The 17,863-nt window shown below is 43.9% G+C and overlaps 1 protein-coding gene across 2 annotated transcripts in view; it reads left to right on the forward strand.

Annotated features, from left to right (window-relative positions):
• The window catches only part of coq9 (coenzyme Q9 homolog (S. cerevisiae)), a 45,534-nt gene that overhangs the window by 8,339 nt on the left and 19,332 nt on the right, over positions 1-17,863 (forward strand). For both annotated transcript variants that reach the window (XM_073069587.1, XM_073069586.1), the window contains exon 4: positions 11,227-11,369. In XM_073069587.1, the coding sequence (XP_072925688.1) occupies positions 11,227-11,369 (143 nt within the window). The remainder of the gene's footprint in view (positions 1-11,226; positions 11,370-17,863) is intronic.

The following is a 17,863-nucleotide window of genomic DNA, read 5'->3' on the forward strand; positions in this document are numbered from 1 at the left end:
ACCCAGGACTGCATAAAGTGCACAGAACAGTGCAGGCATTACAATAAATAATAATAAGACAACAGGCCAGTAAGGTGTCAGTCCAGGCTCTGGGTATTGAGGAGTCTGATAGCTTGGGGGAAGAAACTGTTACATAGTCTGGTCATGAGAGTCCGAATGCTTCGGTGACTTTTCCCAGATGGCAAGAGGGAGAAGAGTTTGTGTGAGGGGTGCATGGGGTCCTTCAGAATGCTGTTTGCTTTGCAGATGCAGCCTGTAGTATAAATGTCCGTAATGGCGGGAAGAGAAACCCTTTCATTCCTGGAATCAACCTTGTGAACCTCCTCTGGACTTTCTCCAATGACAACACGTCCTTTCTGAGATATGGTGCTCAAAACTGTTGACAATACTCCAAGTCTGGCTTGACCAGTGTCTTATAAAGACTCAGCATTATGTCCTTAATTTTATATTCTATTCCTCTTGATATAAATGCGAACATTGCATATACCTTCTTTACCACAGACTCAACCTGTAAATTAACCTTCTGGGAGTCTTGCATGAGGACTCCTAAGTCCCTCTGCACTTCTGATGTTTGAACCTTCTCCCCATTTAGATAATAGTCTGCACTGTTGTTCCTTTTACCAAAATGTATTATCAGATATTTCCCAATATTGTGTTCCATCTGCCACCAATAGTCACTGGAAGCCAATCAGTAAAGGCCCCCTTTATTCCCACTCGCTGCCTCCTGCCTGTCGGCCATTCCTCTATCCATGCAGTAGCTTTCCTGTAATGCCATAGGAGTTTATCTTGTTAATCAGCCTCGCATGTGACACCTTATCAAATGCCTTCTGAATATCCAAGTCAATGACATCCACTACCTCTCTTTTGTCCACCTGGCTTATTATTTCCCTGAAGAACTCTAACAGATTTGTCAAGCAAGATTTCCCTCAACAGAAACCATGCTGACTTTGACTTATTTTATCATTAGACACCAAGTTCTCCAACACCTCATCCTTAATAATAGACTCCCAACACTTTCCCAACCAATGAGGTTTGGCTAACTGGCCTATAATTTCCTTTTGTTTGCCTTCATCCCTTCTTAAAAAGTGGAGCGACATTTGCGATCTTCTAGTCCTCCGAGACCATGCCAGAATCGAGTGATTCTTGAAAGATCATGACCAATGCATTTGTCATCTTCAGCAACCTCTCCCAAGACTCTGGAATGTATTCCATCTGGCCCAGGTGACTTATCCACCTTAAGACCTTTGTGCTTGCCTGGCACTTTTTCCTTTTTAATAGCAATGGCACTCTCTCCTGCTTCCTGACACTCACAGACTTCTGGCACACTGCTAGTGTCTTCAACAATGAATACTGATACAAAGTACCCAAGCTCATCTCCCATTTATTTGTTCCCCATTACTACTTCATCAGCATCATTTTCAAGTGGTCCAATATCAACTCTCACCTCCCTTTTACACTTTATAGTATGTGCTAACATTGGAGCGGGTCTAGAGAAGGTTTATGAGAATACAGGAATGAAAGGGTTAATGTATGAGGAGTGTTTTATTGCTCTGGGTCTGTACTCGCTGGAGTTAGAAGAATGTGGGGGAGGGGTGAGAATCTCATTGAAGTCTATTAAATATTGAATTGCCTAAATAGTGTGGACGTGGTGAGGATGTTTCCAGTAGTGGGAGAATGCAGGACAAGAGGATACAGCCTCAGCATAGAAGGATGTTCCTTTAGAACAGAGTTGAAGAGGAATTTCTTTAGCCAGAGAGTGTGGTGAATCTGTGGAATTCATTGCCACGTATGGTTATAGAGGTGAAGTTATTGGGTATATTTAAAGTAAAGATTGATAGGTTCTTGATTGAAGAGTGCCAAAGATACAGTATGCACACAGTTCTCCAGGTTTGGAAATTTTTTAAGTTCTGTACAAGTTCAGCAATGTTTTACTTCATTAGTGCTCTGAGGGAAACACACTTCTTCAATTGCACAGTGCACTGTTCCATGTCTCTCAAATCATAAGCATTGACAATAGACAACAGGTGCGGGAGTAGGCCATTCGGCCCTTTGAGCCAGCACCACCATTCCCTGTGATCATGGCTGATCATCCACAATCAGTACCCTGTTCCGGTCTTCTCCCTATGTCCCTTGACTCTGCTATCTTTAAGAGCTCTAGCTAACTCTTTCTTGAAAGCATCCAGAGAATTGGCCTCCACTGCCTTCTGAGGCAGAGAATTCCATACATCTACAACTTTCTGGTGAAAAAGTTTTTCCTCAACTCTGTTCTAAATGGCCTACCCCTTATTCTTAAACTGTGGCTGGTTCTGGACTCCCCCAACATTGGGAACATGTTTCCTGCCTCTAGCATGTCCAACCCCTTAATAATCTTATATGTTTCAATCAGATCCCCTCTCATCCTTCTAAATTCCAGTGTATACAAGCACAGTCGCTCCAATCTTTCAACATATGACAGTCCCGCCATCCCGGGAATTAACCTCGTGAACCTACGCTGCACTCCCTCAATAGCAAGAATGCCCTTCCTCAAATTTGGAGACCAAAACTGCACACAATACTCCAGGTGTGGTCTCACCAGGGCCCAGTACAACTGCAGAAGGACCTCTTTCCTCCTATACTCAACTCCCCTTGTTATGAAGGCCAACATGCCATTAGCTTTCTTCACTGCCTGTTGTACTTGTACCTGCATGCTTACTTTCAGTGACTAATGAACAAGGACACCTATATCTCATTTTACTTCCCCTTTTCCTAACTTGACACCATTCAGATAGTAATCTGCTTTCCTGTTCTTGCCACCAAAGTGGATAACCTCACAGTTATCCACATTAAACTGCATCTGCCCACTCACCCAACCTGTCCAAGTCACCCTGCATTCTCATAACATCCTCCTCACATTTCACACTGCCACCCAGCTTTGTGTCATCTGCAAATTTGCGAATGTTACTTTTAATCCCTTCATCTAAATCATTAATGTATATTGTAAATAGCTGCAGTCCCAGCACTGAGCCTTGTGATACCCCACTAGTCACTGCCTGTCAATCTGAAAGGGACCCGTTAATCCCTACTCTTTGTTTCCTGTCTGCCAACCAATTTTCTATCCATGTCAGTACCCTACCCCCAATACCATGTGCTCTAATTTTGCGCACTAATCTCCTATGTTGGACCTTATCAAAGGCTCTCTGAAATTCCAGGTACACTACATCTCCTGGCTCTCCCTTGTCCATTTTCATAGTTACTGTTACGATCCAGCAACAATGAATATATAATTGAGACAGGTTTTTTATAACAAATAAAACATTTATTAAGCCCTGCTAAAACAAAAACCCAAAAGTAAACAAACGACTAACTTAACTGGAAGTAGGCTGCTATACGGCAGCTCGAACAGTTCTTAAAGCGAGAAATGCGAACTCAGTTCTTTAAAGTAGTATTGCAAAAAGTCCAAAATGATTTACAGTCAGTTAGGAGAGACTTTCCTTGAAGTAATAAATTCTCTTTCGTGACGTTACTGCTGATCCCAGCCAAAGTATGCGTTGCCCGAAGGATTTACGATGAAGGAAATAAAATGGCTTAAAGGCACTGACCTTTCCTTGGCAAATAACTCACTGCCCCAGTCCTTTCTGCTCTTAAAGCAGGGACTAACGGGGGTGCAGGTTACTAATTCCTTCCGAATGAAGATCAAATAAGGTCAAACCTGTTTCACTGCCGACAACATCAACTTTCCTGGATCCTTCAGCTTCCCAAACTTCGATAATTCTTCACTTTCTGACTGGACTTTAACTGGCAGTGATTTTCAGAACTGCCGGCACAATAATTCTTACAGTAGGAATTAAAACAACACTTTTAAAACAAAACTGCGTCATAAAATCAAATACGCAGCAGAACGGAGTCACTGACGGCTTAAGCCACGAACTGACCTGCGTCACAGGGAGGAGTCGTCCTTTTATACCCTGTTGAAACAGGCCATGACATGACCTCTCACTGGCGGGAAAATTACATCACTCCACCATCACAGGACCAGTACATCGTGCCCAGCAGAGCCTCAATTACATCATGGTCATGTGACAGTCACAAGATACCCACGGGGTATGTAACAGTTACATCCTCAAAAAATTCCAGAAGATTAGTCAAGCATGATTTCCCCTTTGTAAATCTATGCTGACTCAGACCAATCCTGTTACTGCTATCTAAATGTGCCGCTATTTCATCTTTTATAATTGACTCCAGTATCTTCCCCACCACTGATGTCAGGCTAACTGGTCTATAATTCCCTGTTTTCTCTCTCCCTCCTTTCTTAAAAAGTGGGATAACATTAGCTACCCTTGGAAACTGGCTCTTCAGCGCTATGAGTCCATATCGACCACCCATTTACATTCATCCTGTGTTAATTCAATTTTCCTTGCAACTCCTCCAAGATTCTATTGCTCACTAGCACACTAGCTTTGATTCAGCATTAAACATGGAGACATTGTTAAGTGTGTTTATCTGAGTGATGTAAATAACTAAGTGTTAAGGTCAGGTCCTGTGGCTTCCTATTATCATGACAGCCTGCCAGACTGAATACTACATTTGTTTTATGTTTAGTTATTTAACCATTTCGTACCCTTTAATTTATGTACTTTTGGCGTGATGGGCATTGTGCTAATAATGTTGCAATGTAGTGAATGAGATTATGTAGGATTAGTGTATACACGTCATAGTCATGCTGCATGAAAACAGACCCTTCAATCCAACTCATCCATGCCAATGAAGATTCCCATCTAAGTAAATCCCATTTTCTCACATTTGACCCATATCCTTCTAAACCTTTCCTATCCATGTACCATCCAAGAACCTTTAAATGTTTGTAATGTCCCTGCCTCAACTACGGTTCATTTAAAAGGATTCACCCTCCTTGGAAGTTTTCATACTTCTTTGTTTTACAGCATTGAATCACAGTAGATTTTATTTGGCTTTTTTTACACTGATCAATGGAAAAAGACTCGTTTGAAAGTGAAAACAGATCTCTACAAAGTGATTTAAATTAATTACAAATATAAAAACACAATATTGGATAAGTTTTAAACCCCCTTTTGCAATTTGGTGACATACCAAATCATCACTAGTGCAGCTAAATGGTTTTAGAAATCTCATATTTAGTCAAATGGAGATCTGTTTTTAGAGACCTGTGTGCAGTCAAGGTGTGTCAATTGCTGTAGTGAAAGTACACCTGTATCTTGGAAGATCCAACTGCTGGTGAGGTTGTTGTTGTTGTGACATCCGTCGGTCTCGTGAGACCATAGATCTGCGCCTGGAGTTTCCAGGGCGCAGGCCTGGGCAGGGTTGTATGGGAGATCGGCAGTTGCCCAAGCTGCAGGCCTTCCCCTCTCCACGCCGGTGTCGTCGCAGAGCAATGTGTTGTTAAGTGCCTTGCTCAAGGACACAAACATGCTGCCTCAGCTGAGGCTCGAACCAGTGACCTTCAGGTTACTAGTCTGATGCCTTGCCCACTAGGCCACGCTGGTGAGGTAACATCCTGGCAAAAACTATACCATGAAGACATAAGAACAATCCAAGCAACTCCTTGGAAAGGTTATGGAAAGCTCAATTCAGGAGATGGATGCAAGAAATTTTCCAAGTCACTGAATATTCCTTGGAGTACAGTTAAGTCAATCTTCAAGAAATGGAAAGAATATGGCACAGCTGTAAATTTGCCAGGAGCAGGCCTTCCTCAGAAACTGAGTGACCTTGTAAGAAGGGGACTAGTGAGGGAGGTCACCAAGAGACCTGTGACAACTCTGGAGGAGTTACAAGCTTCAGTGTCTGAGATGGGGTCAACAACTGTTGCCCAGGTGCTTCACCAGTTGCAGCTTTATGGGAGAATGACAAAGAGAAAGCCACTGTTAGGGGGGGAAAAACTCACAGGAAATCTCAGCTAGAGTTTGCCAGAAGGCATGTAGGAGACTCTGAAGTCAACTGGAAGATGGTTCTATGGTCTGATGAAACCATAATTGAGCTTTTTGGCCATCAGACTAAGCACTAGCGTAAGCCAAACACCGCACATAATCAAAAATATATCATCCTTACTGTGAAGCATGGTGCTGTGGTGATGCTTCACTGCAGCAGGCCCTGGAAGACTTGTGAAGGTAGAGGGTAAAATGAATGCAGGAAAATACAGGGAAATCCTGGAGAAAAACCTGATGCAGTCTGCAAGAGAATTGATACTTGGGAGATTTGTTTTGCAAGACAGTGACCCCAAACATAAAGCCAAAGCTACACAAAAATGGCTTAAAAACAACAAAGTTAATGTCTTGGAGTGGCCAAGTAACAGTCCCAACCTAAATCCAATTGAGAATTTGTGGGCAGACTTAAAAGGCTGTTCATTCACGATCTCCGTACAATCTGACAGAGCTTGAACAGTTTTGTAAAGAAGAATAGGGAAAAATTACAGTGTCCAGATGTGCAAAGCTAGTAGAGACCTATCCACACTGATTCAAGGCTGTAATTGCTGCCAATAGTGCATCTATTAAATTCTGACTTGAAGGGGGTGAATACTTATGCAATCAATCATTTTGTGTTTTATATTTGTAATCATTTTGTAGAGATCTGTTTTCACTTTGACACGAAAGAGTCTTTTTCTGTTAATCATTGTAAAACAAAAAGCCAGATTAATTCCACCGTGATTCAATGTTGTAAAACAATAAAACATGGAAACTTCCAAGCGAAGATTCCAGAGCTTTGCTGAGAACAGATTAGAGTAGCTTTATCTGTCACATGTACATTAAAGCACACAGTAAAATGCACTGTTTGCACTTTTTATAGGCACAATATGTACTTCCTCAGGCAATTCAATCCATATACTGATCACCATTTGGGTTAAAAAGTTGCCCCTAAGATGCTTATTAAATCACTCCTCTATAACCTTAAACATATGTTTTCTCGTCCTTGATTCCACTATCCTGGGGAAAAAGACTGTATATATTCCCCCTTATTTTTCATTCATAATTATATGCACCTCTATCAAAATCAACCTTGTACACTTCAGTGAAAAAAAAGTTAGTCTTCCCAACTCTGCATAAATCAGTCCCTGGAATACCAGCAACATTTTCTAAATTTCCTCTGCACTTTTTCTAGCATACTAGCATATTTCTGAAACAAAACTGAACACAATATTCAAAATGCTGCCTCTTCAACATCTTGTACAGCTGCATCATAACCTTCTAATTTCTATCATTGATGGGGCTGAAGGGTCTTTTTGATGCTATATCTCTTTATGACTAATTCTTTGAAAAATCTAATTACACAGTCCTCAAGTCCCATAATATCCATCCAATCAGTTACATCCTCAAAATACTCAGGTTTGTCAAGTATGATTTTCCCTTCTTGATTCAACCGAATTATACTATGCTCTAGAAGTGCTAGAGAGATTCCAGAGATTTGCTGAGAACAGATTAGAATAGCTTTATCTGTCACATGTACATTAAAGCATACAGTAAAATGCACTGTTTGCTTAATGACCATCACAGCCAAAGGAGCATACTGGAGCATACAGAAGAAAACCATGTAGTCATGGGGTGAATGTACAAACGCCTTACAGGCAGTGTGAATTTAACCTGGATCACTGACACCATAGAGCATTACACTAACCACTATGCTACTGTGCCACTCTTAACATGTCAGCGGATCTAAGTTCTCATTTTTTCTCTCCATCCTGTGGCAAGAAGAGGTGTTACACTCACTACGATACAGACTGTATAGTTAACTGTGCTGTGATTGTAAAAATTGAAATGTGCTGAATTCCTTCAGCATCCTGAGGAAGTAGAGGCATTGATGAGCTTTCTTGACCGTTGGATCTACGTGATTGTACCAGGACAGGCTATTGTTCACTCGCAAGAACTCAAATCTCTCTATCCTCGACTTCAGCACTGTTAAGATGAGGAGTATGTGCACTTCTCCCTTCCTGAAGTCAATGCTCAGCTCTTTTGATTTGCTGGCATTGAGAGAAAGGTTGTTGTCATGACACATGTTACAAAATCTCTGCCTCCTTCCTTTACTCCAAGTCATTATTGTTTGACATTGGCCTACTGTGGTGGGTGTCATCTGCAAACTTTTACATCAACCTAGAGCAGAACCTGGCTGCACAGTTGTGAGTGAATAGGGAGTAGAGTAGGCTGCTGAGGAAGCAACCTTGCTGAATGTGGTCTCTAGGTCAGGAAGTTAAGGATCCAGTTGCAAAGGAAGGTTTTGAGTTGCAGGACTAGGAATTTAGAATTATACTATTTAGACTAGAGCTGCAGTCAATAAACACTAGGCTAACATGGATGTCTTTACTGTCCAGATGCTTGAGAGGAGAGTGTAGGGCCAGTGAGATGGAAGTACTTGGACCCCAACCATTCATAGTGTCTGTACCTGATTTGGCTGAGAAGATCAAATGCAATAGTTCCCAGTTTGGTGATAGCACAAACTAACATGAGGAGTGCTGAAGGAAGATGGAGCCTGCTAGATCACCAGTCTCTTGAAGAGGGAGAGATGACCCCGATTGAAGTACCGTAGATGTCGGATTATAAGCCGCTACTTTTTTCCCATGCTTTGAACAGCATTGAACACAGCGGCTTTTAATACGGTGCGGCTAATAGATGGGTTTTTTTCATGCCGCCAAAACATTTTACCTCGTAACAGTAGACCAATAAAATTGATGAGTAGTTCACAGAGGTCCAATGAAATTGTACGATAAATCAAGCGCACTTCACAAATTATTGTAAATCAGCCATTTGTACTCACCCTCATCAACATGGAAAACACTCGAAGAAAAGCATATGATGCAGCTTTTAAGTTAAAGGCAATCAATCTGGCGGTTGAAGAAGGAAATCAAGCTGCTGCGCGTAATCTTGGCATACATGAATCGATGGTCAGACGGTGGAGACGCCAGCGCGATGAACTGAATCAATGCAAAAAGATGACAAAAGCTTTCAGAGGTAATCACAGCAGATGGCCCGAACTTGAAAACTTTCTTGAAGACTGGGTTAACACACAGAGAGCAGGCGGCCGCGGTGTTTCCACCGTGCAGATCAGACTGAAGGCTAAAGCAATCGCCACCAAAATGAAAATCGAAGATTTTAGAGGTGGGCCATCGTGGTGTTTTAGATTTATGAGACGAAAAGGCCTGTCCATCAGGGTACGCAGGACTCTCTGTCAGCAGCTCCCTCCCGACCATGAGGAAAAACTTGCTAACTTCCGCATATTCACTCAAACAAAGATAGCGGAGAATTCCATCGGGCCAGATGAAATCATAAATATGGATGAAGTACCTTTGACGTTTGACCTGCCTCTCACTCGGACTGTTAATAAAAAAGGTGACTCGTCCATCATACTGAAAACAAGTGGCCATGAGAGAACGCATTTTACTTGTGTTCTGAGCTGCACAGCATCCGGACTAAAGCTTCCACCGATGGTGATTTTTAAGCGGCTGACAATGCCAAAGGAAAAATTCCCAAAAGAAATCATGGTGAAAGTCAATAAGAAAGGTTGGATGATGGAGAGTCTAATGAAGGATTGGCTCAGAGAGTGCTACGCCAAGCGACCGGGGGGATTTTTTCACATAAAAAAAGCGTTGCTCGTTATGGACAGCATGAGGGCTCATATAACAGATTCAGTGAAAGCTGCCATCAAGAGTACAAACTCAATTCCAGCTGTGATCCCTGGGGGCAGCACGAAGTATTTGCAGCCACTGGACATCAGCGTGAACTGGGCATTTAAAGTGGCATTACGCATTGAGTGGGAGACTTGGATGACGAGCGGCGAGAAATCCTTTACCAAAACAGGCCACATGCGAAGAGCATCTTTAACTCAAGTCTGCCAGTGGATCCTAAATGCTTGGAGCCATGTCACAACATCCACCATCACCAACGGGTTTCGAAAGGCTGGACTGCTGCGTGATGAAGAGGATCGCGTGCGCTCAAGTGAGAGCGACAACGAAGAGACTGAAGTGAGTGATGAGATCCTGAGGTTGTTCAATTCGGACACTGAAGAAGAGGACTTTGATGGTTTTAGTGCGCAGGAGGAAGATGAAGAAGGCGATCAATAACTTTTCCTGGTAGGCTGCAGTATATATATTTTTTTTAACCAGTCGTTAGGAGATGTTGGAATGTTGTTCATGCACTGTTCAGTAAAAAAGTATACCCAACGTAATTTGTGTGTTACCGATAGGTATGTATTTTAAAAGTAGCCGTGTTACAGGCACGGTTCGAAAAAAAGCATTTGCAATATGTATTTGTTTATGTTACCATACGGATTTAATTAAAAGTTTAAAAAATCCTCACGTGTGTTAGGATTAATTTGGGACTGCCGCTTCAGGGTCAGGAGTGGCTCACGTGATATTAGACAGCAGTACAAGGGAGGGAGGGAGCGAAACTGAGGATTCCGCTGCACCGAAACTGCTAGCGATTCAGTAAACAAAAAAACAGGAAAACTCGTGAGTGAATGGTATCGGGCCAATAAGGACACAAGTGTCCGATGTTACCAAATACCGGTAGGTATAACAAAGTTTAGCCTTACCAAATATGTGTAGCGAGGGTTTGGTTTGGGGGGAAAAAGGGGTATAAATAAGAGCAGAATGTAAGGGGAAGGCAAAACGCGTTCTGCAATAAAGCCACGCTGTACTATAATCCGGTGTTGGTTGTCTCTCTTCCAAAACGAACACAGGGCAGAATTTGAAGCCCAACACGTGTAATATCTTTCTGTGTAAATATCTCATATTACAACGTGGGACACCTGCGGCCGAAAATCCGGTGCGCCGAAAATCCAGTGCGGCCGGAAATCCGGTGCGGCCTGTACAATTAAAAAATTGATTTTATTTCTAAAATTAGAGCCAGCGGCTTTTAATCAGGTGCGCTCTGTAGTCCGGAATCTACTATATAGAGTTCAAAGGGATTTCCTGCATAGCAGTGGGGGTGTTTCCCTAGGGTCACAGAATCCATACAACAGGTAAGTCATTTAGGATTGAGTTAAGGTAAATATTTGGAGTTCTCTACCTTAAAAGCTGTGGACATTTGGTAACTAACTTAATGCTGAACAGATATTGTCGGATTCTCAGTAATTATCACAAGGGTGATGCAGGAAAATTACATTGAAGTAAAATTTAACCCATTACATAGCAGAGTTATTCTCTTACCAACCCATACCTGCCGGCCGGAATCAGTGGTTGGGACTGCAACACATGGATTAATGTGACCTCTTTCTGTGTTCTTGTTTGAGGTGTTGGAGCTGTCGCCAGCTGTTATTGGGATGTTTAGACATGGTCCAGGCGATTTAGTGCTGCACTTCGTCACCCAGTGCAACAAGCAGCTCTCACAAGTACTCGCCAAGCAACACAAGCTGGTTGAGCTGGGGCAGGAGGAGTAAGTACCGTTGAGTGGAACGTTTTCTTTTACAATAGTGACAGTGTCTAGCCACTGATTCAGGGAATCCAATCCAGACTGTGAGAGGCCAGTTCTGGTAATAAACTGCTGATGACAGCAAAAGGCAGTGAAACTAATGGATTGTCATAAAACATCTGGTGGTTTCACTGATGTCCTTGGGAAGGAATCTTCCACTGCACAGGAATAATTTGCTACCTGTCCCCACTACACACACTGCTTTGAGGGTCTGGCTCATGCTATCTCTAGCTCCAAATGCTAATGACAATGAGGGTCATGGTCAACTGACTTTGGGGGTGTGTTGATTGCATCTTGCTGACTTTTGGGTGGGGAAGGTCAGTCAGCCAACATCAGCAGGGAGACTGCTGAGAAGGTGGTGGAGGGTGTTGTTTTTCAAACCCACGAACCTGGCCTGCTGTTCACCAAAATCATGGCTGAATTTGACATTTTTGAGCACTGTCCCCGTACCCATAAATCCATGAGACATAGGAGCAGAATTAGGCCATTTGTCCTATCGAGTCTGTTCTGTCATTCAATCATGGCTGGTCCGTATCTTCCCCCTCCTCAGCCCCACTCCCCAGCCTTCTGCCTGTAACCTTTGATGATGTGGCCAATTAGAATCTATCAATCTCTGCCTTAAATACACCCAATGACTTGGCCTCCACAGCTGCCTGTAGTAACAAGTTCCACAAATTGTCCACACTGGAGACAGATAAGTGGATAACAGTCAGAAGAGGGAAGGGCAGGAGTCAGATACTAAAGAATACCCCTGTGGCTGTCCCCCTTAACAATAAGTACTCCTGTTTGAGTACTGTTGGGGGGGATGGCCTACCTGGGGAAACAACAGGTAGCAGAGTGATAGGGCTTTGGCTCAATGGGACAAAGCGAGGTAGGTTTAACTGTGTTAATTGCGGAAAGGAAGTATGTGTGTAAGGCCAGTTTTCTGTGCTCGGTGACAGATGTGGGAGGTCCTGGAGTCTCCCAGCCTCCCGGACGTCCATATCTGCACCTGGTGTGTCAAGCTGCAGCTCCTAAGGGACCAAGTTAGGGAACTGGAGATGCAGCTCAATGACCTTTGCTGGTCAGGGGGAGTGAGGAGGTGATAGGTGTTATAGGCAGGTGGTCACACCAGAGCCACGGAAGACAGACAAGTGGGTCCCAGTTAGGAGAGGGAAAGGGAAGAGTCCGGTACTAGAGAATATCCCTGTGGCTGCACCTCTTGACAATATGTACTTCTGTTTGAGTACTGTTGGGGGAGGGGGGGGGAGACAGCCTAACTGGGAGAAGCGACAGTGGCTGTGCCTCTGGCACAGAGTCTGGCCCTGTGGCTCAGAAGGGTAGGGAAAGGAAGAGGAAGGCAGTACTGATAGGGGACTCTATAGTTAGGGGGTCAGACAGGCGATTCTGTGAATGCAAGAAAGAAACACGGATGGTAGTTTGTCTCACAGGTGCCAGGGTCTGGGATGTTTCAGATTATGTCCAAGATATCCTGCTGTGGGAGGGATAACAGCCAGAGGCCGTGGTACATATTGGTACCAATGATATAGGTAGGAAAAGGGAAGAGGTCCTGAAAAAAGACTACAGGGAGTTAGGAAGAAAGTTGAGAAGCAGGACCTCAAAGGTAGTAATCTCGGGATTACTGCCTGTGCCACGCGACAGTGAGAATAGGAATAGAATGTGTGGCTGAGGGATTGGAGCAGAGGTCAGGGATTCAGATTTCTGGATCATTGGAACCACTTGGGGCAGGTGTGACCTGTACAAAAAAAGGATGGGTTGCACTTGAATCCCAGGAGACCAATATCCTGGTGGGGAGGTTTGCTATGGCTACTGGGGAGAGTTTAAACTAGAATTGTTGGGGGTGGGAACTGAACTGAAGAGACTGGGGAAGAGGAGGTTAGCTCACAAATAGAGAAAGCTTGTAGACAGTGTGAGAGGGAGGATAGGCAGGTGGTAGAGAAGGGATGCACTCAGACCACAAGGAGTGTTATGAACAAAGCCGATGAGCTCAGAGCATGGATCAGTACTTGGAGATATGATGTGGTGGCCATTACAGAGACTTGAATGGCTCAGGGACAGGAATGGTTACTTCAAGTGCTGGGTTTTAGATGTTTCAGAAAGGACAGGGAGGGAGGCAAAAGAGGTGGAGGCGTAGCACTGTTGATCAGAGATAGTGTCGTGGCTGCAGAAAAGCCATAGAGGGATTGTCTGTGGAGTCTCTGTGGGTGGAGGTTAGGAACAGGAAGGGGTCAATAACTTTACTGAGTGTTTTTTTACAAGCTGCCTAATAGTAACAGGGATATCGAGGAGCAGATAGGGAAATAGATCCTGGGAAGGTGAAATAATAACATAGTTGTCATGATGGGAGATTTTAATTTTCCAAATATCATTTGCCATCTCCCTAAAGCAAGGGGTTTAGATGGGGTTGAGTTTGTTAGGTGTGTTCAGGAAGGTTTCTTGACATAATATGTAGATAAGCCTACAAGAGAAGAGTCTGTACTTGATTTGGTATTGGGAAATGAACCTGGTCAAGTGTCAGATCTCTCAGTGGGAGAACATTTTGGAGATAGTGATCATAATTCTATCTCCTTTACAATAGCATTGGAGAGAGATAGGAACAGACAAGTTAGAAAAGCGTTTAATTGGAGTAAGAGGAATTATGAGGCTATCAGGCAGGAAACTGGAAGCTTAAATTGGAAACAGATGTTCTCAGGGAAAAGTATGGATGAAATGTGACAAATGTTCAAGGGATATTTGTGTGGAGTTCTGCATAGGTACGGAAGTTATTGTAGGGTACAGGAACCATTGTGTACAAAGGCTTTAATAAATATAGTCAAGAAGAAAAGCTTACAAAAGGTTCAAAGAGCTCGGTATTGTGAGAGATCTAGAAGATTATAAGGCTAACAGGAAGGAGCTTAGGAAGAAAATTAGGAGAGCCAGAAGGGGTCATGAGAAGGCCTTGGCAGGCAGGATTAAGGAAAATCCCAAGGCATTCTACAAGAATGTGAAGAGCAAGAGGATAAGATGTGAAAGAATAGGACCTATCAAGTGTGACAGTGGGAAAGTATGTACGGTACTGGAGGAAATAGCGGAGGTACTTAATGAATACTTTAGTATTCACTAAGGAAAAGGATCTTGGTGATTGTAGTGATGACTTGCAGTGGACTGAAAAACTTGAGCATGTAGATATTAAGAAAGAGGATGTGCTGGAGCTTTCGGAAAGCATCAAGTTGGATAAGTTGCCGGGACCAGATGAGATGTATCCCAGGCTACTCTGGGAGGCGAGAGAGGAGAATGCTGAGCCTCTGGCGATGATCTTTACATCATCAACAAGGACGAGAGAGGTTCTGGAGGATTGGAGGGTTGCGGGTATTGTTCCTTTATTCAAGGAAGGGAGTAGAGATAGCCCAGGAAATTATAGACCAGTGAGTGAGTCTTACCTCAGTGGTTGGTAAGTTGATGGAGAAGATCCTGAGGCAGGATCTATGAACTTTCGGAAACGTATAGTATCATTAGGAATAGTCGGCATGGCTTTGCCAAGGGCAGGTCGTGCCTAACGAGCCTGATTGAATTTTTTGAGGATGTGACTAAACATTAATGAAGAAAGAGCTGTAAATGTAGTGTATATGGATTTCAGCAAGGCATTTGATAAGGTACCCCATGCAAGACTTATTGAGAAAGCAAGGAGGCATGGGATCTAAGGGGACATTGCTTTGTGGATCCAGAACTGGCACCCGCAGAAGACAAAGAGTGGTTGTAGACGGATCATATTCTGCATGGAGGTCGGTCACCAGTGGTGTGCCTCAGGGATCTGTTCTGGCTCCCTTACTCTTTGTGATTTTTATAAATAACCTGGATGAGGAAGTGGAGGAATGGGTTAGTAAATTTGCTGATGACACAAAGGTTGGAGGTGTTGTGGATAGTGTGGAGAGCTTTCAGAGGTTACAGCGGGACACTGATAGGATGCAAAACTGGGCTGAGAAGTGACAGATGGAGTTCAATCCAGATAAGTGTGAAGTGGTTCATTTTGGAAAGTCAAATATGATGGCAGAAAGTAGTATTAATGGTAAGACTCTTGGCAGTGTGGAGGATCAGAGGGATCTTGGGGTCTGAGTCCATAGGACGCTCAAAGCAGCTGCACAGGTTGACTCTGTGGTTAAGAAAGTGTATGGTGTATTGACCTTCATCAATCGTAGAATTGAAATTAGGAGCCAAGATGCAATGTTGCAGCTATATAGGACCCTGGTCAGACCCCACTTGGAGTACTGTGCTCAGTTTTGGTTGCCTCGCTACGGTAAGGATGTGAAAGCCATAGAAAGGGTGCAGAGGAGATCTATAAGGATGTTGCCTGTATTGGGGAGCATGTCTTCTGAGAATAGGTTAAGGGAACTCAGCCTTTTCTCCTTGGAGCGACAGAGGATGAGAGGTGACCTGATAGAGGTGTATAAGATGATGAGAGGCATTGATCGTGTGGATAGTCGGAGGCTGTTTCCCAGGGCTGAAATGGTTGCCACAAGAGGACACAGGTTTAAGTTGCTGGGGAATAGGTACAGAAGAGATGTCAGGGTAAGTTTTTTACTCGGAGAGTGGTGAGTGCGTGGAATGGGCTGCCGGCAGTGGTGGTGGAGGCAGATACGATAGGCTCTTTTAAGAGACTTGGATAGGTACATGGAGCTTAGAAAAATAGAGGGCTATGGGTAAGCCTAGTAATTTCTAAGGTAGGGACATGTTCAGCACAACTTTGTGGGCCGAAGGGACTGTATTGTGCTGTACATTTTCTATGTTTCTAACAGTGGCCGCACCTCTCGTGCAGAATCTGGCACTGTGGCTCAGAAGAATAGGGAAAGGAAAAAGGCAGCAGTGATAGGGGACTCTATAGTTAGGGGGCCAGACAGGTGATTCTGTGGACGCAGAAAAGAAACACGGATAGCAGTTTGCCTTCCAAGTGCCTGGTGGGTCCGGGATGTTTCTAATCGTGTACATGATATCCTGAAGTGGGAAGGTGAACAACCAGAGGTCGAGGTACATATTAGTACCAATGACTTAGGTAGGAAAGGGAGGAGGTACTGAAAACAGACTGCAGGGAGTTAGGAAGGAAGTTGAGAAGCAGGACCTCAAAGGTAGTAATCTCAAGATTACTGTCTGTGCCAAGTGACAGTGAGTATAGGAATAGAATGAGATGGAGGATAAATGTGTGGCTGAGTTACTGGAGCAGAGGGCAGGGATTCAGATTCATTGGGACCTCTTTTGGGGCTGGTGAGACCTGTATAAAAAGGACAGGTTGCACTTGAATCCCGGGGGACCAATATCCTGGTGGGGAGGTTTGCTAAGGCTTTTGGGGAGAGTTTAAACTAGAATTACTGGGGGGTTGGAACTAAACTGAAGAGGTGGTCAGCTCACAAATAGAGAAAGGTTGGAGACAGTGCAAGAGGGAGGGTAGGCAGGTGATAGAGAAGGGATACGCTGAGACTGATGGTTTGAGATGTGTCTATTTTAATGCAAGAAGCATCATGAACAAAGCAAATGAGCTTAGAGTGTGGATCAGTACTTAGAGCTATGATGTTGTGGCCATTACAGAGACTAGGATGGCTCAGGGGCAGGAATGGTTACCTAGAGTGCCAGGCTTTAGAAGTTTCAGAAAGGACAGGGAGGGAGGCAGAAGAGGTGGGGGCGTGACACTGCTGATCAGAGGTTATGTCACGGCCACAGAATAGGAGGATGTTATGGAGAGATTGTCTACTGAGTCTCTGTGGGTGACTTGGAAGCATAAATTGGGAACAGATGTTCTCAGGGAAATGTACGGCAGAAACGAAGCAAATGTTCAGGGGATATTTCTGTGGCGTTCTGCATAGGTACCTTATGCAGGGAAAGGATGTTGGTGTACAGGAACCGTGGTGTAAAAAGGCTGTTGAAAATCTAGTTAAGAAGAAAAGAAAGGCTTATGAAAGGTTCAAAAAACTAGGTAATGATAAAGATCTAGAATAGTGGTTGCCAACCTGTCAATTGCGATCGACTGGTCAATCTTTGAGACTTTCCCAGTAGATCCTGAAAAAAAATGAAAAATAAATACACAGATACTGTTGAGAGATTGTTTCCGGGTTGCGGGGTTTTAGTTCCGTTCTTTCTGCCCAGTACGCATGTGCATAGCTCCCCCGTACTACACAGTGTACTTCAGTGGTCCCCAACCACTGGGCTGCAAGGTAACAATATGAGTCAGCCGCACCTTTCCTCATTCCCTGTCAAGGCCACTGTTGAACTTGAACCCACGCGAGGTCATTAGTCGCCTAAACGCAGTGATACCCTCACGCCAGTGTTAGCCTCGCGCGGCCGGCGAGAACTGCCGATGCTACTGGCCCAGAGCGCAGTCGGTGGGAACCGCCAATGCTACTGGCCCGGAGCGCGGACAGATGGGTGCTGCCTCTGAACCTGTTTAGCACACTGAATGTTCATGAGGAATCCAGTGCTCAAATATTCACAGT

Source organism: Hemitrygon akajei, chromosome 17 (genome assembly GCF_048418815.1).
Source record: "Hemitrygon akajei chromosome 17, sHemAka1.3, whole genome shotgun sequence".
Lineage (NCBI taxonomy): Eukaryota > Metazoa > Chordata > Chondrichthyes > Myliobatiformes > Dasyatidae > Hemitrygon > Hemitrygon akajei.